Here is a 22500-nt window from a genome sequence, read left to right as displayed (position 1 = left end):
GAGGAGAGGCAACGCGGCCACCCGGGGCAGGTGAGGACAGACGAACGGAAGCGGAGGGAGGTCACATCAGGTCGGAGGGTCGGCATAAGGGAGAAGGCGGAGGATATGGGAAGCGAGGAGACCATCGGCAGGAGAAAATCCGCTGTTCAAGTTGAAATTAGGCCGGAGCTTTATTAAGGAGGATTCCACCAGTCTGCGGGCGTGGACATTAGCGGAAGAGAGACAATACGCGCCGCTGACCAGTCCATCTGATGGCCTGTGTCCCATTGATGGCACTGATGTTGTTGTGTCGCCTGGATACAGCTTACTTATCTTGAGACAGACGCTAAAAAAGTAAACGTGTAAGGAGAAGGGCGAACGGAAATCAAAATCTCTCTCTCTCTAACTCTCTCTCTCTCTCTCTCTCTCTCTCTCCTTTTCTCTCTCTCTCTCTCTCTAACTTCTCTCTCTCTCTCTCTCTCTAACTCCTCCCCTCTCTCTCTCTCTCTCTAACTCTCTCTCTCTACTCTCTCTCTCTAACCTCTCTCTCTTTTCTAACTCTCTCTCTCTCTCTTCCCCTCTCTTCCCCTCTCCCTCTCTCTCTCTTTCTCCTCTTAAACTCTCTCTCTCTCTCTTTCCTCCTCCTCTCCCCTCTCTCTCTCCGTCTCTCTCTCCTCTCTCTCCTCTCTAACTCTCTCTCTCCTCTCTCTCTTCTCTCCTCTCTCCCCCTCTCCTCTCCCCTCTCTTCTCTCTCCTCTCTCTCTCTCTCTTTCCCCTCTCTCTCTCTCTCTTCTCTCCCCTCTCTCCCCTCTCTCTTCTCCCCCTCCTCTCCCCTCTCGGCTCCCCTCCTCCCCCTCCTCTCTCTCCCCTCTCTCTCTCCTCTCATCTCTCTGCTCTCCCTCTCTCTCTCCCCTCTCCTCTCTCTCCCCTTCCTCTCTCTCTCTCTCTCTCTCTCTCTCTCTCTCTCTCTCTCTCTCTCTCCTCTCTCTCTCTCTCTCTCTCTCTCTCTCTCTCTCTCTCTCTCTCTCTCTCTCTCTCTCTCTCTCTCTCTCTCTCTCTCTCTCTCTCTCTCTCTCTCTCTCTCTCTCTCTCTCTCTCTCTCTCTTTCTCTCCCTATAATGGGTATAGAACCCTATTACATTGGCTTGCAGGGGTATTGATACTGGTATTCGGCTTCACTCTTTATTCCTAAGAGTTGACAGACGCAGTATAAGAACACACGAGACATGTCTAGTTATACGGGTAATCGCGGTATGCGGGTCGCAGCTAGCTCGCCCGGAGAGGGAGGGCGGCGCTGACCCTACCGCGTCGGGTGCTCCACACGAACTCCCGGTCAAACGAGGTGAGATATCAGATGTGACCTCCACCCTCGCTGAGCGAATGGTTATATTTGAATAACAATAGATGAAATCTACGTCAGTTAAAGGCATCGGTTCCCGCAACCGGAAAATCATAATAAGAAAGAATGTGCCTAGAATATGGCAGTACTCTTGTACCCACGCGGGCATAGTGCAAAATACACGAATGAATGTACCCACATGCTTCAGTGTACCATGACCGAGCTAGAGTTAAAAAAAAACAAGTCTGGGAAAATTACTCTAAAATTAATTAAAGCTACCTCGTAGTCTAACTTTTCGTTCAAAATAGCGGGGTGAATCAGCTCTTGCTAATGAGGAGAGATAAATGTATGTGCTATCCTCGTTCGCCATGGCCAGTAAATGAGACGGAAGAATAACTGCGGCTTAATTTATCGAATTACTTTCTCACGGGATCCTTTTAACGGGGTCTTAAAAAAGTGCTTGTCAGAATGCTATGCAGTCTCTCTCTCTCTCTCTCTCTCTCTCTCTCTCTCTCTCTCTCTCTCTCTCTCTCTCTCTCGCTCTTGCTCTCTCTCTCGCTCTCTCTCGCTCTCTCTCTCTCTCTCTCTCTCTCTCTCTCTCTCTCTCTCTCTCTCTCTCTCTCTCTCTCTCTCTCTCTCTCTCTCTCTCTCTCTCTCTCTTATGTCCGTAAGAGTTAGTACCGTCTAAATAGTACCGTTTGTCGTCAAAAAAGCTCGTACGTGTCTTTTTGTATCTGACTGTCTGTATTTGACCTTTCCTATTCTGAATGCCCTTTTGTTCAAATAACCAGTATCTTCAAGTGCACGCTCGAATGGGTCATTCTTTTCTGCTGGCTAATACTCACGCTCTTTGCGCCTATTTTATTACGCGACTCTAAAAGAAAGGAACATGTCTTTGCCCTCAGTGCCACAGCCTCAAGAATTTCCTCTGAGCCTACTTCACATTTTAGGAGTCTTAACTCTCCTTTCCGAGATTCACAATGAATATGAAGATGTCAATGTCAGTTTCACTCTACTTCCGTAGTGTTTCGTCATGCCCCCGTAAAAAAATTCTCATAGTCGTTTTCGAGTGCTCGAGAACCATGAATCTTATATGCAGAGGATGTGAGAGGCGAATTTCACTGACGCTTGATATGGTGATTACTCGACCCTCCCTCAAAAAACTAACTGCTTGAATAAGGGATGTAAATGGCATTAAAAAAAAATCTAAGCAGAATTAATGACTAGCTTTTTTCACGCCTCCATAGTTCAGGGTACAGATACCCTGAACTATGGAGGCGTGAAAAAGCTAGTCATTAATTCTGCTTAGATTTTTTTTTAATGCCATTTACATCCCTTATTCAAGCAGTTAGTTTTTTGAGGGAGGGTCGAGTAATCACCATATCAAGCGTCAGTGAAATTCGCCTCTCACTCGCCTTTTACCAAAGAGGGAGTTGTTCACCAATTTCAAATAACTGGCCCATGTGTGCCCACTTGTTTTGTAACTTTAGATGGATATTTAACTCCTTGGGCCTCCAACAAGGAACGGGAATAAGGAGAGGTTTTCGCGCCTTAAATTCATATGGTTCATAATGAGCGGGTATTCGTCAGTCTGATCAGCTATTACAGTGAGAGCTTTCTTCCTGTTTCTTAGCAGCAGATTACATTTGACACACAGGGTAGCCTCGTAATTATCGATCGCGATGTCGTGACGATGGTGACAGGTTACTTTCGAGTTATGCTGGTCTTCAGACTGAGGAGTCCTATGCATATCGTATGCCTGAATGTTCATATATATGTAGTAGCACACACGCGCGAATGAAGTTAAAAAGCTAGTTGCCGCATTAAGACCGAAGAAGGTATCTAAAGCTGTATCAGTACCATCGCGGTCAATGGTGATAAAATAATAAACGACTGCTTTATGATTAGCCATGGCGGGACCAGAGATATCGGAAGCACTGAGTGCATATTAGAGATCAAAGTAGCAAATGTGTGAGGGAGAATTTTTTTTTTTTCATAGTTGGTAAATGATATTTTTTTTATCTGGATAAACTACTTTAATAGTTGATCCTGCAGCAAAAGTGATCTTCAGTGTGGTTCTGAATGAGCGCGAGATGCTTTTCCCCCAGTAAGAGTAGTGAAAGTATCTTCGATCTACTTACAACCCCTAGCTTTCCTCACAAGAGAGAGAAAGTAACACTGTCGATCTTCCTCCTCCTCCTTCTTCTTCTTCTTCTTCGTCTTCGTCGTTCTTATTTGCTTATCATTTTTCTACTTTTAAGTCTTTTATTGAGATAAGCTACAGTACAATCCTTGCCCTGTCTTTTTATCTTCTCAGTTATAGCACTAACAGCAATACATTTTATGGCGCATAAATTTCCTGTGCCTGGACTATCGATGGGGTTAAACAAACGTCTTTTTTACTGCGAAAGGTACGGGGGGTTCTTGAAAACTCCACGCACGTACACATGCACACGCGCACACACCACACAAACACACACACTCACACATACACACACACACGCACGCACGCACGCACGCACGCACGCACGCACGCACACACACATACACACACACACACACACACACGCACGCACGCACGCACACACACAAACACACACACACACAGACTAGTATAATCTTATATATTGTCACATGCCTATATTCCCACACACACACATACATATAAGTATGTTTATTGCTTTACCGGGCAGTGGATATCTGGTGAAAACACCTTCGGTTCTACTGATTACTGGTTTCACCAAATAATATGTCTGGCGTATTGCAGTGTAACTGTTTCAAAGCGACAGAGATAGTTCCTCCTAGTTAGTTGGAGACTGCGAGTTGAGAAGGAGCCTGGGGGATTCCACTCAACTTTTCTTTTCTCCCGACAAACCTCTACGCCAATGATTAAATACAGAAATGATAATTCATACCACATCGCCCGTCGCGTGGGTTATCAAGGGGCGCGTTAGTCAGTGGGCAACCAGGCTGACAATGTTAAACATGCATCTGGAAGACAAAGAAGACAAAGAAAACATGTCCAATTAAGAAACACATTAAAATCGGAACGTGGAACGTAAGGAAAATGAAAGAGATGGGTAAATCGCATACTGTCTGTAACGAAATGGATAGATACACCATTCAAATACTTGGAATCAGTGAGACCAATTGGAAAAGTAATGAAAGTTTCAAAACTAAAGAAAACAAGACAGTTATTTTTTTCTAGAAAAGAAGAAGGAAATTATAGTCACAGAGTTGCTATGATTCTCACGAAAAAAACTGCAAATGCACTAATTGGGTCTTCTTCTTTTAACGGTAGGTTCATGTCTGAGCCGCCGTGGTCACAGCATGACACTTAATTGCAGCTCTCATGCTGTGATGCTCTTGGAGTGAGTACGTGGTAGGGTCCCCAGTTCCTTTCCACGGAGAGTGACGGTGTTACCTTTTTCGGTAATCATTCTCTCTATTTTATCCGGGCTTGGGACTAGCACTGACTTGGGCTGGCTTGGCCACCCAGTGGCTTAGGTAGGCAATCGAGGTGAAGTTCCTTGCCCAAGGGAACAACGCGCCGGCCGGTGAACCCTCGAACTCAGATTGCCGTCGTGACAGTCTTGAGTCTGATGCTCTAACCATTCGGCCACCGCGACCTTGGCGATCATGGGTTTCCATGATTTTTCTTGGCAATTTAAAGCTGTGGTTTGCCATTGCCTTCCGCCCGGTGTTTTTTTTTTTTTTTTTTTTTTTTTTTTATAGAGTCACCATCTCTATTTACCCGGCACTGACTTGGGCTGGCTTGGCCACCCAGTGGCTAGGTAGGCAATTGAGGTGAAGTTCCTTGCCCAAGGGAAACAACGCGCCGGCCGGTGACTCGAACCCTCGAACTCAGATTACCGTCGTGACAGTCTTGAGTCCGACGCTCTAACCATTCGGCCACCGCGTCCCCACTAATTGGGTACAGCCCAATAAATGACCGCGTTATAAAAGTCAGAATACAAGCAAAACCTCATAACATTAGCATTATACAATGCTACGGACCAACCAACATTGCAAGTGATGAAGAAATGGAAAATTTTTATAACACTCTCCAAGAAACTTTAGACATAATCCCTAACAGAGATGTAAAAGTAATTATGGGAGACCTCAACGTCAAAGTAGGCAAAAATGATCTAAAAAATGACATCTGTGGAAAATTCGGCCTTGGAGATATAAATGAAAAAGGTGAAGATTTTATTGATCTAGTTATAGCCAACACATTGTTCCAACACCACCCAAGACATTTGTACACGTGGTTTCCACCAGACAAAAGAACACGCAACCAAATTGACTACATTGTGTTGAACCAGAAATGGAAAAGTTGTATAAAAAATGCCAAGACAAGACCTGGTGCCGACTGCAACAGTGACCACCAACTACTAACTATCGACTTTCAAATAAGACTCAAAAAGATGGAGCGTCCAACACCACCTCTAAAGCTCGACTACAAAACTCTTGACAACAATTACAGAATTACAGTGTCAAACAAATTTGAATTGCTCAATCAATGTGAAGATGATAAAACACCAAATGAGTTGTGGGAAGAAGGAAAAGAACTGCTGAGCGCTGCTTAAGAAGCTATCGCCAAAAAGAAAAAGACAAATTCCCCCTGGATATCTGAAGAAACACTAAGTGAAATTGAAACAAGAAGATGCCTAAAATCAAAGGGTATCAATAATCCAGTTGAAGAAGTAATTTACAAAAAACAAAATACAAAAATTCAAAGATTATTGCGACGAGATAAGGAAAAATATTTAAATGAACATTGCCAGAGAATTGAAAACTGTTCTTTCAATAAGACAACTAAAGAACTCTACCAAGGAGTACGAAACATCACACGAAAATGTAAACCTATAATGGACACTATCAAAACTGAAGATGGACTAGTTTTATGTGATGGAAAAGAAGTCAAAGATAGATGGAATCAGTACTGTTCGAACTTAAACAAAAAGAATAAAGATCTAACAACAACATTAATTAGACTCAATGACAGCGAAGATGAACCACCGCCACTGTTAGACGAAGTTATAAAAGCCATAAAAGAATTAAAGAATAACAAAAGCCCGAACAAGCAGGTTTTCGCCATGGAAAAGGTACCAGAAACCAGATTCTAAATCTAAAATTGATCATAGAGAAAAATAGAGAACATCAGAAAGACCTATAGCTGTGTTTCATCGATTACTCGAGGACTTTTGATATTGTTGATCACGATATCCTCTGGAATAACATGAACGATATGAAATTTCCAAAACACATCATCCAACTAATAAAAGCTATGTATGAGCAACAACAAACAACTGTAAGAACCACTTATGGGTTAACAGAATGGTTCGAAGTCAACCAAGAAGTACGACAAGGTTGCATTCTGTCTCCGCACCTTTTTAATATATATTTTGAAGCAATTATGAGAGGTGCTCTAGAGAATTTTGAAAGAACTGTCGATGTTGGATGATACAAAATATCAAATCTAAGATACGCTGATGATATAGTTTTAATTTCCAGCAGTATCATTGAACCACAACAACTACTAGATAAAGTTGGAGAAGCAAGCAAAAAGGCTGGTTAATTTCTTAATGCCAAGAAAACTAAGACTATGAAGATTCATGATGAACATGTTACAATCAATGGAATGATTGTGGAAAATGTGAAAGAGTTCACTTATCTTGGAGCTACTTTTACTAATACATATGATGATTCACCGGAGATAAAAAGAAGAACTGCTATTGCCAAAAACGCCACAATTGCTCTCAATAACATCTAGAAAGACCGAAGCATTACCTTATGGACAAAGCTGAGGCGATCATGGAAATCCATGATCACCAACGTCCTACATATCAACTGGACAGAAAAGAAAACGAATGATGAAGTGCTGAGAAAAATACATTGTAATGACCGGCTGTTGGCCATCTTGAACAAAAGGAAACTAAAGTTTATTGGTCATGTGATGAGAAGTAAAAGTATTGAGAAAAACTTGCTGACAGGGATGGTGATAGGAAACAGAGGAAGGTGCAAACCGAAGACAAGACTGAGCAACAACATCAAAGATATTTGCGGGCTGACGATAGTACAAGTGGAAAGAAAAGCGTAAGATCGAGTTTAGTGGCGAAGGATGGTGGAGAGGTCCACGGCTGCTCAAACATGAGCATACCGTTATTGATGATGATTGCTTTACCTGTTTATTCGTCTCTCGTTGCCACACTAGACATTCCAATGTTGTGTTGTCTATTCCCTTCCACAAGAGCTATGCAGTAACGCTATCTTTCATCACCAGTGATAGTCATATGTTAAGCACGTGATCTATGGCTATCTTTAGACCACTGTAGATGAGAGGCAGACTCCCTGCGTGGAGCCAAGGAGCAACACCTCGCTCCTCGGCGCAGCCGTACTGCATTTTTTTTTTTTTCAAGTGCCCTGTCCTACAAGGACGTTGGCGATCATGGATTTTCCATTATTTACTTGGCAATATAGAACGGTGGTTTGCCGTTGCCTTCCGCCCGGTGTTTTTATCGAGTCACCATCTCTATTTACCCAGTTCTGGGACCGTCTGATTTGGGCTGGCTTGGTCACCCAGTGGCTAGGTAGGCAATCGAGGTGAAGTTCCTTGCCCAAGGGAACAACGCGCCGGCCGGTGACTCGAACCCTCGAACTCAGATTGCCGTCGTGACAGTCTTGAGTCCGATGCTCTAACCACTCGGCCACCGCGGCCCCACTGCATTATGATTATACAATAAAGGGGTCAATACATCTTGGTCGTCTACCTTACACCATAAACTCGCCACTTACCATTCTCTTGTAGGGCCCATCATTCCGGCTCCTACACACACACACACACTCACACACACTCACACACACACACACACACACTCACACACACACACACACACACACACCACACAACCACACACCCCACACACCACACACACACACACCACCACACACACCACACACACCCCACACCACCACACCACACACACACACACACACAACCACACACACACACACGCACACACACCACACACACACCACACACCACACACACACACACACACAACACACACACACCACACACACACCCACACCACACACAACACACACCACACACACACACACACACACACACACCCCACACACACAACACACACACACAACACACAACACACACACACACACACAACACACACACACACACACACAACACACACACACACACACACACCACACACAACACACACAAACACACACAACACACACCACAACACACACACGCACACACGCACACAACAAACACTCACCACACAACACACACAAACACACCACACACACACACACACACACACACACACACACACACACACACACGCACACACACACACACACACACACACACACACACACACACACACACACACACACACACACACACACACGCACACACAGACACGATAATTTGGCTTCTTTACCTGACGCCAATGCCCTCCCTCGCGCAGCTTTTCCACAGGTGTTTGGTATGCATACACATGCATATCTGTATGTATGTATGTTTGCGTGTGTGTGTCTACTTACTACAATATCATAACGTGTAAACTACAATTCAGTATCACTCCGTGACCACCGCGGCTCAAACATGAACCTACTGTAAAAAGTAAAAAAAATGTTTGCATGCATCTGTAAATCGATAGTTAATCTCCCGCGAGACGAGGCGGAGGAGGAGCGATTCACCGTGGATCTTGCCTGGAAACGTAAAGCCAAATATCATTTCACTCTCCCTGCTAGGGTAAAATAACGTAATGTTTTATTCAAAATAGATACGGGTTCCACGAATTCTGTAATTCTGCGGTCTTACGTAGATCAAATTGAACCGTGCGACACCAATTCTATTCGTTATTCAAGCCACACAGTGAACATCGTGGGAAAAACTTCCCTGTCTGTCTTTCTGGGTAAAGGTCAATCATCGCAGAAAATTGTCCACAGCTTCCTGGTGGCCGATGTCAACTAAAAGGCGAATAATTTGTTAGCCATGGATTTTCTCACCAAATTCTAGTCGGTCATCAACATTGGCTCAGAGCTGAGGCTCACGATGAGCAAGACGCCACGTGAGCAACCGGAACGTTACATTAAACCCTACTTGACCGTCGGTGTGACCGCCGGCAAAGGCGAGGCAACCCCCATAAGATTCCTTATTGATACAGGTGGAAGCACGAGATTTCCATTGCGATATATTAGAAAATAAGGCCTAAAAAAATAAAAAAAGGCTAGCTAAAGTATTTATTAAAAGTATGATGTGGAGGGAATTTTAAAATTAGATTACGGCGGCTTTTTTTGCTTTGTGGAGAATCCTGTGGCAATCAACGGGACTAAAAGCGTTTTGTCGAAGGATTTGTTGATGGACACCGTCATCAACATAAAGGACTGGACAATGACCTTCAAAAGCGGAAAAAGCGACGTAACATTGCCCTTCGAGAAATACGAGAAGAAGGAAGTATAACACAGAAGAGAATGACGATGGACCGGGAGAGATGGAGACAACCTGTTTACTCATGGGCGCACCCACGGACTAAGGCTAAGGAGCTGATGATGATGTTTTCATCAAAATAAAAAAAATGGACATTTTATGTAATACGTGTTTGTGATGTACTGTTTTCATTGAATAATAATAATAAATAAATAAATATATATATATACATACATTAAAATCAGCGCGCGTGCTCACATACGCGCGCGGGCGATGCGTGTGTGCATGGCTGCACCCACGCACTTGCAAGCGGCGATTAGTGTGTGCTTGGGCAAGGAACTTCACCTCGATTGCCTGTTTAGCCGCTGGGTGGGCAGGGCAGCCCAAGTCAGTGCTGGTCCCAAGCCCGGATAAAATAGAGAGAATGATTACCTAAAAGGTAACACCGGCACTCTCCGTGGAAAGGAACTGGGGACCCTACCACGTACTCACTCCAAGAGCATCACAACATGAAAACTACAATTAAGTATCATGCTGTGGCCACGGCGGCTCAAACATGAACCTACCGTTAACAAAAAAAAAAAAAAAACATACATTGACTGTGCGTATGTCTATCTGTCTGTATGTGTATGTGGATTTCATTTCGAACAAATTGCAAAGAACAAAAGGAAGAACAAAAAAAAAAAACACGAATATGCCGAAGGCCTTTTCGCAATATTGCTTCTTCAGGGCATGGAGGAGCAATACTGCGAAAAAGCCTTCGGCATATTCGTGTTTTCTTGTTCCTCCCTTCATGTGTGTAAATATACATACAAACATACATTCATACACATATATACACACACACACACAAACACACACACACACAAACACACACTCCTTCTCAACTCGCAGTCTCCAACTAACTAGGAGGAACTATCTCTGCCGCTTTAAAACAGTTACACTGTAATACGCCAGACATATTATTTGGTGAAACCAGTAATCAGTAGAACTGAAGGTGTTTTCACCAGATATCCACTGCCCTGCTGCCGACAGTTTCACCGCAACCCTGGTATAGGGAGCTAATAGGGTGCTACCCTTGTTCAAGGGAACCCCAGGGTGCAGTTTATTGTCTTACCCAGGACAATATATATATATATATATATATATATATATATATATATATATATATATATATATATATATATATATATATATATATATAGATGGTGACTCGGTAAAAACACCGGGCGGAAGGCAATGGCAAACCACCGCTCTAAACTGCCAAGAAAAATCATGGAAGCACATGATCGTCAAGGCTGCGGTGGTCGAATGGTTAGAGCGTCGGAATCAAGACTGTCACGACGGCAATCTGAGTTCGAGGGTTCGAGTCACTGACCGCCGCGTTGTTTCCCTTGGGCAAGGAACTTCACCTCGATTGCCTGCCTAGCCACTGGGTGGCCAAGCCAGCTCAAGTCAGTGCTGGTCCCAAGCCCGGATAAAATAAGAGAGGTTACCTAAAAAGGTAACACCGGCACTCTCCGTGGAAAGGAACTGGGGACCCTACCACGTACTCACTCCAAGAGCATCACAACGTGAAAACTGCAATTGAGTATCATGCTGTGACCACGGCGGCTCAGACATGAACCTACCGTTAAATGATGATGATGATATATATATATATATATATATATATATATATATATATATATATATATATATATATATATATATTTTTTTTTTTTTTTTTTTTTTTTTTTTTTTTTTTTTTTCTTTTCTTCTTTCTTTCTTTTTTTTCTTTTCTTTCTTTCTTTTAACGGTAGGTTCATGTCTGCCGCCGTGGTCACAGCATTTAGTTTTCATGCTGTGATGCTCTTGGAGTGAGTACGTGGTAGGGTCCCCAGTTCCTTTCCACGGAGAGTGCCGGTGGTACCTTTTAGGTAATCATTCTCTCTATTTATCCGGGCTTGGAACCAGCACTTTGACTTGGGCTGGCTTGGCCACCCAGTGGCTAGGTAGGCAATCGACGTGAAGTTCATTGCCCAAGGGAAACAACGCGCCGGCCGGTGACTCGAACCCTCGAACTCAGATTGCCGTCGTGACAGTCTTGAGTCCGACGCTCTAACCATTCGGCCACCGCGGCCCCATATATATATATATATATATATATATATATATATATATATATATATATATATATATATTATATATTCTACCACGACTCCTCTCCTACAGAGACACCTCACCTGCCCGTCCTCAGCCTGCCCTACACTGAGGAGATCTACTCTCTCCGCCGCCCTCTTCACCCTCTCAACTGCAGACTGATCTCGCAACCTGGTCAACCAGGTTGTGTGTGTGTGTGTGTGTGTGTGTGTGTGTGTGTGTGTGTGTGTGTGTGTGTGTGTGTGTGTGTGTGTGTGTGTGTGTGTGTGTGTGTGTGTGTGTGTGTCCGTCCTGTGTATGATGTTAAACTACATCCCCCTGCTGCCTTGTAGGGTATGCCTCTTCAGGCAAAGGCTAGAAGGGAACTCTCACTCCAAATCCCCTGCTGCCTTGTAGGGTATGCCTATTCAGGCAAGGGCTAGGTCCACCGCCGACATCTGTGGTGGCGTCAGGAAGGGCATCCGGCATCAATACGAAGCTACCAATCTAATAATATGATGTGGATAAAAACGCCAGCATTCTTAATTAGTTCTGCTGTTATTTCATCTATTCCGGGGCTCTTGTTATTCTTTACTTCTTTTATGGCTTTTATAACTTCGTCTAGCAGTGGCGGTGGTTCTTCTTCGTTGTCATTGAGTCTAATTAATGTTGTTAGATCTTTATTCTTTTTGTATAGGTTGGAACAATATTGATTCCATCTATCTTTGACTTCTTTTCCATCACACAAAACAAGTCCATCTTCAGTTTTGATAGTGTCCAGTAGGTTTAAATTTTCGTGTGATGTTTCGTACTCCTTGGTAGAGTTCTTTAGTTGTCTTATTGAAAGAACAGTTTTCAATTCTCTGGCAATGTTCATTTAAATATTTTTCCTTATCTCGTCGCAATAATCTTTGAATTTTTGTATTTTGTTTTTTGTAAATTACTTCTTCAACTGGATTATTGATACCCTTTGATTTTAGGCATCTTCTTGTTTCAATTTCACTTAGTGTTTTTTTCAGATATCCAGGGGAATTTGTCTTTTTCTTTTTGGCGATAGTTTCTTAAGCAGTGCTCAGCAGGAGTTCTTTTCCTTCTTCCCACAACTCATTTGGTGTTTTATCATCTTCACATTGACTGATCAATTCAAATTTGTTTGACACTGTAGTTCTGTAATTGTTATCAAGAGTTTTGTAGTCGAGCTTTAGAGGTGGTGTTGGACGCTCCATCTTTTTGAGTCTTATTTGAAAGTCGATAGTTAGTAGTTGGTGGTCACTGTTGCAGTCGGCACCAGGTCTTGTCTTGGCATTTTTTATGCAACTTTTCCATTTTTGGTTCAGCACAATGTAGTCAATTTGGTTGCGTGTTCTTTTGCCTGGTGAAAACCACGTGTACAAGTGTCTTGGGTGGTGTTGGAACAATGTATTGGCTATAACTAGATTATTTGTACTACAGAATTCAATAAAATCTTTACCTCTTTCATTTATATCTCCAAGGCCGAATTTTCCACAGGTGTCATTTTTTAGATAATTTTTTCCTACTTTGGCGTTGAGGTCTCCCATGATCACTTTTACATCTCTGTTAGGGATTGTGTCTAAAGTATCTTGGGGAGAGTTATAAAAATTTTCCATTTCTTCATCACTTGCAATATTGGTTGGTGCGTAGCATTGTATAAAACTAATGTTATGAGGTTTTGCTTGTATTCTGACTTTTAAAATGCGATCATTTATTGGATATCTATGTCTATCTATCTATCTATCTATCTATCTATATATATATATATATATATATATATATATATATATATATATATATATATATATATCATCATCATCAAAACAGCTCCAAGATAAGTGAACTCCTTCACATTTTCCACAATCATTCCATTGACTGTAACATGTTCATCATTGTTCATTGCCGGTTATCTTTGAATCTTCATGATCTTAGTTTTCTTGGCATTAAGAAACAAGCCAGCCTTATCGCTTGCTTCTCTAACTTTATCTAGTAGTTGTTGTAGTTCAGTGATACTGCTGGCAATCAAAACTATATCATCGGCGTACCTCAGATTTGATATTTTGTATCCTCCAACATCCACAGTTCCTTCAAAATTCTCTAGAGCACCTCTCATAATTGTTTCAGAATATATATTAAAGAGGTGCGGAGACAGAATGCAACCCTGTCGCACTCCTTGTTTGACTTCGAACCATTCATATATATATATATATATATATATATATATATATATATATATATATATATATATATATATTTTTTTTTTTTTTTTTTTTTTTTTTTTTTTTTTTTTTTTTTTTTTTTTTTAACAATGCAGACAGACAAACAGACAGAGAAAGGGAGAAAGAGAGAGAGAGGAGGGAGACAGATAAAGAGAGAGAGAGTGCGAGAGAGAGAGATCGATAGAAAGAGAGTTAAATACAGTTGCACTTATTCATCGCATGTAAACTTTTGTGTTTGTTCGTTTACGTAAAAACTATTTTTCCATTTTCTTGTCTATCATTCTGCTCACCTACTTTTATCTACTTTCGCAAGATACACACACACATACCCCTTGGGCAAGGAACTTCACCTCGATTGCCCTCCTAGAAAACGACATATCGCCTTGAGAAGTCAAACGCAAGTGTCGTAGGGGAAGTCACCGCCGTGGCACAAACCGCGGTTGATTAGGAAGGGCATCCAATCAGGCAAGGGTCGCACTGCCATATATAACCAGCACTCTCCGTGGAAAGGAACTGGGGACCCTACCACGTACTCACTCCAAGAGCAAGTATCATGCTCTGATCACGGCGGCTCAAACATGAACCTACCGTTCATGTTTGACCGTTCATGTCACGACAGCAATCTGAGTTCGAGGGTTCGAGTCACAGGCAGGCGATTGCCTGCCTAGCCACTGGGTGGCCAAGCCAGCTCAAGTCAGTGCCGGGTAAATAGAGATGGTGACTTGATACAAAACACCGGGCGGAAGGCAATGGCAAACCACCGTCATTGCCCATGATCGTCAAGGCCGCGGTGGCCGAATTATTAGAGCGTCGGACTCAAGACTGTCACGACGGCAATCTGAATTCAAGGGTTCGAGTCACCGATCGCCGCTTTGTTCCCTTGGGCAAGGAATTTCACCTTGATTGCCTACCTAGCCACTGGGTGGCCAAGCCAGCCCAAGTCAGTGCTGGTCCTAAGCCCGGATAAAATAGAGAGAATGATTACCTAAAAGGTAACACCGGCACTCTCCGTGGAAAGGAACTGGGGACCCTACCACGTACTCACTCCAAGAGCATCACAACATGAAAACTACAATTAAGTATCATGCTGTGAACACGGCGGCTCAGACATGAACCTACCGTTAAAAGAAGAAGATATATATATATATATATATATATATATATATATATATATATATATATATATATATATATATATGTATATGTATATATTTTTTTTTTTCTCAACGGTATAGGCTCATGTTTGAGCGGCCGTGGTCACAGCATGATACTTAATTGTATTTTTCATGTTGAGATGCTCTTGGAGTGAGTACGTGGTAGGGTCCCCAGTTCCTTTCCACGGAAAGTGCTGGTGTTTTTACTTTTTTTTTTCTTTAGGTAATCATTCTCTCTATTTTACCCGGGCTTGGAACCAGTACTGATTTGCGCCCGGCCTTCTTTCTTCGCACGGGAGTAAACCTCCGTCCTCGATGGGAACCGCCGCATAAAAGGACACGTTCGTATAAGGCAGTGGGAGAGACACGGCAGACAAGCCAAGCCGCACCAGCTCGTCCTCAACCTGGGGACACGGGGGTCTCTTGGGGCGTCTAACATCTACCTTCAACAATAAACCATCAAGCTAAGATTCCTTCCATTGCCCAAGACCATCTCTCGTCTCTCGCTCGCTCACATATATATATATATATATATATATATATATATATATATATATATATATATATATATATATATATATATATTTCACGACCTTTCCTATCCCCATATGCACCAATCTATCCGTATCTTTATCTACTTATCTATTCTACTTCCTCTTTTTAAAATCAACGCTGAAAACTTGAACAGCAATACCGTAGACACAGCGTTAAAAGGAATACTAGAAGCGCCACTTTCAGCCAGAAATGGCATATAGCGATCTCATGGCGTTTCGCTGCCTTTAATCGATAGCCCTTGTGTCCTTGTGGAACAGAAACTGCACAGATGTCTACTCACGCACATTCGCACTGGTACATACGCACGTACAAACATACACTTACACACTTTGCGCGCGCACACACACATACAGACAGACACACGCACATAAACAAACATACACAAAGAAAAATGCATACACAAAAAACAAACAAACAAACACATACGCACACTCACAAACGAACAAACACATACACACACAAACAAACATACACACCCATGCAGATACACACACACACACACACACACACACACACACACACACACACACACACACACACACACACACACACACACACACACATATATATATATATATATATATATATATATATATATATATATATATATATATATATATATATATATATATATATATATATATATATATATATATATATCATCATCCTCCTCCTTAGGGAGCTACGCCGACGGGGCGCAAGACCGAATCCTCCTTTTGTTTCCGAGAGTCTCTCTTGGCGAACCGCCGGGCAAGGCCTCCACCCTTTTCTCGCTACTCACGAAAGGTCTGATATATATATATATATATATATATATATATATATATATATATATATATATATATATATATATATATATATATATATATATATAAAGAGAGAGAGAAGAGAGAGGAGAGAGAGAGAGGAGGAGAGGAGAGAGAGAGAGAGAGAGAGAGAGAGAGAGAGAGAGATGGAGAGAGAGAGACAGGAGAGAGAGAGAGAGATGAGAGAGAGAGAGGAAAGAGAGAGAGAGAGGAGAAAGAGAGAGGGGGGGGGGGGGGGGGGGGGGAGGGAGGAGAGGGGGGGAAAGAAGAGAGAGAGAGAAAAAGAGAGAGAGGGGGGGAGGGGGGGGGAGGAGAGAAGAGAAAAGAAGAGGGGAGAGAAAAGGAGAAAAGGGGAGAGAAAAAGGGGAAATAAAGAAAAAAAAAGGGAAGAGAAAGGGGATGCGGGGCCCAAAAAAAGGGAAAAGAGGGAAAGAAAAGGGGGAAAAAAAAATAATGGGAAAAAAAGGGGAGGAAAAAAAAAGAAGAAGGGGAAAAAAAAAGGAAAAAGAAAAGGGGAAAAAGGGAAAAAGGAAAAATGGAAAAAAAAAGAAAGGGGAAAAGGGGGGAAGAAAAAAGAGAAGGGGGGGGGAAGAAGGGAAAAAGGGGGGGAAAAGAGAGAGAGAGGAGGAGAGAGGGAGAGAGAGGGGGAAAGGGGGGGGGGGGAAGAGAGGAGAGGGAAAGGAGGAGAGAGAGAGAGGAGAGAGGAGAGGGAGGAGAGGAGGAGAGAGGAGAGAGAGAGAGGGGAAAAAGGGAAGAGAGAGGAGGAGAGGGGAGAGAGGAGGGGGAAAGAGAGAGAGAGAGAAAAAGAGGAGAGAGAGGGGGAAAAGAGAGAGAGGGGGGGGGGGGGAGGAGGAGGAGATGAGAGGAAAGAAGGGGGGGAGGGAGAGGGAGGGGAAAGAGAGAGAGAGAGGGGAGAGAGGGGGGGAAGAGGAAGGGGAAAGGGAGGGAGAGAGAGGGGAGAGAAGGAGAGGGGAGAGAAGAGGAGAGAGGGGAAAGGGGGGAAAAGGGAAGAAGGGGAAGAGAGAGAGAGAGAGAAAAAGGAGAGAGAAGAGAGAAAGAAAAAGGAAAAAAGGGAAGGGGGGAGGAGGGGAAAGGGAAAAGAGAGGGGGAGAGGGAGGAAGAGAGGGAGAGGAAAAGAAAGAGGAAGAGGGGAGAGAAAAGGGGAGAGAGGGAGAGAGAGAGGAGAGGAGAGGAGAAAGGAGGAGAGAGGGGAGAGCGGGGGAGAGAGAGAGAAAGGGGAGAGGGAGGGGGAGAGAGAGGAGAGAGGGAGAGGGGAGAGGGAGGAGGATGGAGAGAGGGAGAGGAAAGGGAGGGGAGGAGGAGAGAGGGGAAGAGAGAGGAGGGGGAGGGAAAGGAAAAAGGAGAGAGAGAGGAGAGAGGAAGAGAGGAGGAGGAGAGAGAGAGAAGGAGAGGAGAGGGGAGAGAAAAGAGAGAGGGGGAGGGGGAAAAGAAGTGGAGAGGGAGAGAAGAAAAAAGGAGGGGAGAGGGGAGAGGGGAAAAAAAGGGGAGAGGGAAGAGGGGAAAGAGGAGTTTGGAAGAGGGGGGAGGACGAGGGAGGGGGAAAGAGGGAGAGAAGGGAAAAAGGAGAGTTAGAGGAGAGGGAGAGAAAGGGGAAAAGGAGAGGAGGGAAGGAGAAGAGGGGAAAGGAAAAGAGAAAAGGAAAAGGGAAGAGAGAGAGGAGAGAGAGAAAAAGAGAGGAGGGGGGAAAGAGAGGAAGAGAGAAAGGGGAAGACGAAGGGGAAAAGGGAGAGGAGAGAAGAGGAGAAGGAGAAAGGGAGGGGGGGGAAAAGAGAAGGAAAGGGGAGAGGGGGGAAGAGGGGAGGGGGAAGGAAGAAAAAGGGGAACTTTAGAGGGGAAAAAAAAAAAAGGGAGAGGAGAGAGGAGAAGAGCGAGAGAGAGAGGGGGAGAAAAGAGAGAGGTTTGGGGGGAAAAAAAAGAGAGGGAAGGAGAGAGAGAGGAAAAAGAGAGAAATGGAGAGAGAAAGGGAAAAGGAGAAAAGAGAGAGAAAGGAGGAGAGAGGGGAAAAGAGACGAGAAGAAAAAAGGGAGAAAGGAGGAGAAAAAGGAGAAAAAGGAGGGAGGGGAGAGAAAGAGAGAGAAAAGAAAGAAAAAGGAGAAAGGAGAGGGAAAAGAAGAGAAGAGGAGAGAGAGAGGAGAGAGGAGAGAGGAGAAAAAGGGAGGGGGGAGAGAGAGAGAGAGAGAAAAGAGAGGAAAAAGGAGAGAGAGAAAGGAGAGAGAAAAAGGAGAGAGAGAGAGAGGGAGAAATAGAGAGAGGGAGGGAAACAGGGAGGGAGAGAGAGAGAGGAGATAAAGAGAGGGAGAGAGAGAGAGGAGGGGGAGGGGAGAGGGAGAAAAGGAGAGAGAGAGGGGAGGAGAAGGGGGGAGAGAAGGGAGGAGAAGGGGAGAAGAGAGAGGGGGGAAAGGAAGAGAGAGAGGGGAAAAGGAAAGAGAGAGGGGGGGAGGAGAGAGAGAGGGGAGAGGAGAGAGAGAGAGAGGGAGGAGGAGAGAGGAGGGGGGGAAAAAGGGAAAGGGAGAGGGGGGAAGGGGAGAGAGGGGGGGAGAGAGAGAAAAGAGAGGAGGGAGAGAGAGAAAGGGGGGGAAAAAGAGAGAAAGGGGGGAGAGGGGAGAGAGGAGAGAGAAAAGAAAGAAAGGGAGGAGAGAGAGAGAGAGAGAGAGAGTGAGAGGAAATAGGAGAGAAATGGAGTGAGAGAGGAGAAAGAAAGGGGAGGAAAAAGAGAGAGGAGAAGGGGGGGAGAGAGGAAAGGAAAAAGGAGAGGGAGAGGAGAGAGGGAGCGGGAAGAAGGAAAAGGGGGAAGAGGGAGAAGGGGAAGAGAGGGGGAAGAGGAGAGAGAGAGGGGAAGAGAGAAGAGAAAAGAGAGGAGAGGCAGGAGAAGAGAGGAGAGGGGGAGGGGAGAGAGAGAGAGAAAATAAAAGGGAAAAGGGGAGAGGGAGAGAGGAGAGGAAAGGGAGAGAGAGAAAGAGAGAGAGAGAGGGGAAGAGGGAAACGAGAGGAAAAGGGGGGAGGAGGGGAGTTTTGGGGAGGGAGGAGAGGGGAGAACGAGAGGAAAGAAAAAGAGGGGGAGAGAGAGAGGGGGGGGGAGGGAAGGGAGGGAGAAAGAGAGAGGAAAAAGGGAGAGAAAAGAGAGAAAAAGGAGGAGAGATGGAAGAAGAATAAAGGGGAGGAGGGGAAAAGAGGGGGAGAGAGAGGAGGAAAGGAGGAGGGGGAAGAGAGAGAGAGAGGGGGAGAGAAGACGAGGAGGAGGGGAGAGAGGGGAGAGAGGAGAGAGGAGAGAGACGAGAGAAGAGAAAGGAAGAGAGAAAGAGAGGAGAGAGAGAGAGAGAGAGGAGAGGGAGGAAGAGAGAGAGAGAGAGACGGGGGAGAGAAAAGGGGGGGAGAGAGGAGGAGAAGGAGAGGAGAAGAGGAGAGGAGGAAAAGAGGGGAAAGGAGGGGAGGAAAAAAAAAAAAAGAGGGAGGGGGAAAAAGGAAGAGAGGAGAGAGAGAGAGGGGAGAGAGAGAAAGGGGGGGAAAGGAGAGAGAAAAAGGGAAGAGAGAAGGAGAGAGGAAAAGGGGGGGAGAAGGGGAGAGGGGGGAGAAAAGAGGAGAAAAAAGGGGGAGGGGAGAGAGAGAGAGAGAGAGAGGAGAGGGAGAGAAGAGAAGAAGAAGAGAGAGAGAAGGAGAGGACGAGGAGAGAGGAGAGGATGGGGGAAAAGGGGGAGGAGAGAGGGATGGAGAGAGCGAGAGAGAAAAGGGGGAGAGAGGGGAGGAAGGGGAGAGAGAGAAAAGGGGGGGAGAGAGGGGAGAGAGGGGGAGGGGGGAGGAGAGAGAGAGAAAAGAGGGGGGAAAGGAGAGAGAGAGAGAGAGGGAGAAAAATGGGGAAAAGGAGAGAGAGAAGAGAGAGAGAGAGAGAAAGGGGAGAGAAAAAAGGGGGAAAGGAGAGAGAGAGAGAGGGAGAGGGGGGGGGAAAAATGGAAGAGAAGAGGGGAGGGAGGGGAAGGAGAGAGAAAAAAGGGGGGAGAGAGAGGAGAGAGAGGAGAGGAAAGAAGAAAAGAGGAGAGAGGGAAAAAGGAGAGAGAGAGAGAGAGAAGAGGAGAAAAAGAGGGGGAAAGGAAGAGAGGGAAGAGGAGGAGAAAAAGAGAGGAGAAAGAAGAGAGAGAGAGAGAGGAAGAGAGAAGGAGAGAGGGGGAAGAGAGAGAGGAGAAAAGGAGAGGGGAAGAGGGAAAGAAAGAGAAAGGAGAGAGGAGAGAGAGAAGAGAGGGGGGAGAGAAGGAGAGAGAAGAGAGAGGAGAGAAGAGGAGGAGGAGAGAGAGAGAGAGAGAGAGGGGGGAAAGAGAGAAAAGGGGAAGAGAAAAGAGAGAGAGGGAAAATAGAAAGAGAAAATGGAGAGAGGAGAGAGAGGAGCGAGAGAGAACGATAAGGGGAGAGAGAGAGAGAGAGAGAGAAAATGAGAAAAAGGGGAGGGAAAAGAGAAAAGGGGGGAGAGAAGGGAGAGGAGCGGAGAGAGGAGAGGAGAGAGAGAGAGAGAGAGAGGAAAGGAGAGAGGGGAGAGAGAGAGGGAGGGGCCGAGAGAGAGAGAAGAGAGAGAGAGAGAGAGAGAGAAAGAGAGAGAAATGGGAGAGAAGAGAGAGAGAGAGGGAGGGGAAAAAGAGGAGAGGGGGAGAGAGAGAGAAAAAAAAGAAAAAGAAAAAAAGGGGGGAGAGAGGGAGAGGGAAAAAAAGGAGGAGAGAGGAGAGGAGGAGAGAGGGGAGAGAGAGAGGAGAAGAGAAGAGAGGGGGGAGAGAGAGAGGGGAGAGGAGAGGAAGAGGGGAGAGAGAGAGAGAAAAAGAAAGGAAAGAGGGAGAGAGAGGGAGGGGGAAAAAGAAGAAAAGGGGGAGAGGAGAGAGAGAGAGGAGAGGAAAAGAGAGGGAGAAAAAGGAGAGAGAGAAAGGAGAGAGAAAGAGAGAGGGGGAGGGGGGAGAAAAGAGAGGGGGAGAGAAGGAAAGAGGAGGAGGGGAGAAGAGAGAAAAAGAAAAGAGGAGAAGAGAGAGAAAAAGAGAAAAAGGAGCAGAGAGAAAAGGAGGAGGGAAAGGAAAAAAAGGGAAAGGGAAGGAAGGGACAAAGAAGAAAGGCGAAAAATTTTTTTTTTTCCCCCCTTTTTTTTAAAGATTTTAAAAAGGAAAAGGAGGGGAGTGAGCGGAGAGGGGGCCCAAAAAAAAAGACGAAAAGGAAAGAAAAGAAAAGAAAGAAAAAAAAATGAAAGAGAGAAAAAAAAAAGAAAAAGAAAAGGGGAAGAAATTGAGAGGAGGAAAAGGGAAGAAAAAAAAGAAAAGGGAGAAAAATGGCAAAAACGGGGGAAAAGAAATTTGAGAAAAAAAAATTTTTTTTTTCCTTTTCTTTTTGGGGCCTTGGGGGTTATAGGGCCCCCTTTCCGGGGAAAAACCCTTCCTCGCACGCCCGGGGGCCAAAAGCCTTTTTTGGGGGTTTAAGAAGAGGGGGGGCCCGGGGGGCGGGGGGACTGGGGGGCCCGTGGACCCAAAGGGTCCCCCAAAAAAGGGGCCCATGGGAGGTCGCCCGTTTTTTTTCCCCTAATGGGTTTGGGTTACCGGGGGGGGTGCCTTGGAGGGGGGGCCATCCCCTCATGGTCTCGGGCGGGGGGCGGAGGGCGCCCCCGGGGGATTTTTCCCGTAAATTTCCCGGGTTCCCCGGAGGCAAAAACGGGGGGGGGGGGGGTCCGCGGGGGGGAGGGGCAAAAAGGGGGGGAAAATTTTTTGGGGGGTTTTCCCCCCCAGGGTCCCCCCCCCCGCCCTTGGCAGGTTGCGGGGCGTTGTTAGCGTGGGTTGGGGGGGGGGGTTGGGGGGGGGGGGGGGGGTCT

The 22500-nt window shown here is 45.1% G+C and overlaps 1 protein-coding gene across 1 annotated transcript in view; it reads left to right on the top strand.

Annotated features, from left to right (window-relative positions):
* LOC119598492 overlaps positions 1-2342 on the top strand; it is a 32505-nt gene extending 30163 nt beyond the window's left edge. The window contains exon 15 of the mRNA XM_037948120.1: positions 2269-2342. Coding sequence (XP_037804048.1) covers positions 2269-2342 — 74 coding nt within the window. The remainder of the gene's footprint in view (positions 1-2268) is intronic.
* The last annotated feature ends 20158 nt before the right edge of the window (positions 2343-22500 follow it).

The sequence above is a fragment of the Penaeus monodon genome, chromosome 41 (genome assembly GCF_015228065.2).
Source record: "Penaeus monodon isolate SGIC_2016 chromosome 41, NSTDA_Pmon_1, whole genome shotgun sequence".
Taxonomy (NCBI): domain Eukaryota; kingdom Metazoa; phylum Arthropoda; class Malacostraca; order Decapoda; family Penaeidae; genus Penaeus; species Penaeus monodon.
This window is presented reverse-complemented; position numbering and strand designations above follow the sequence as displayed.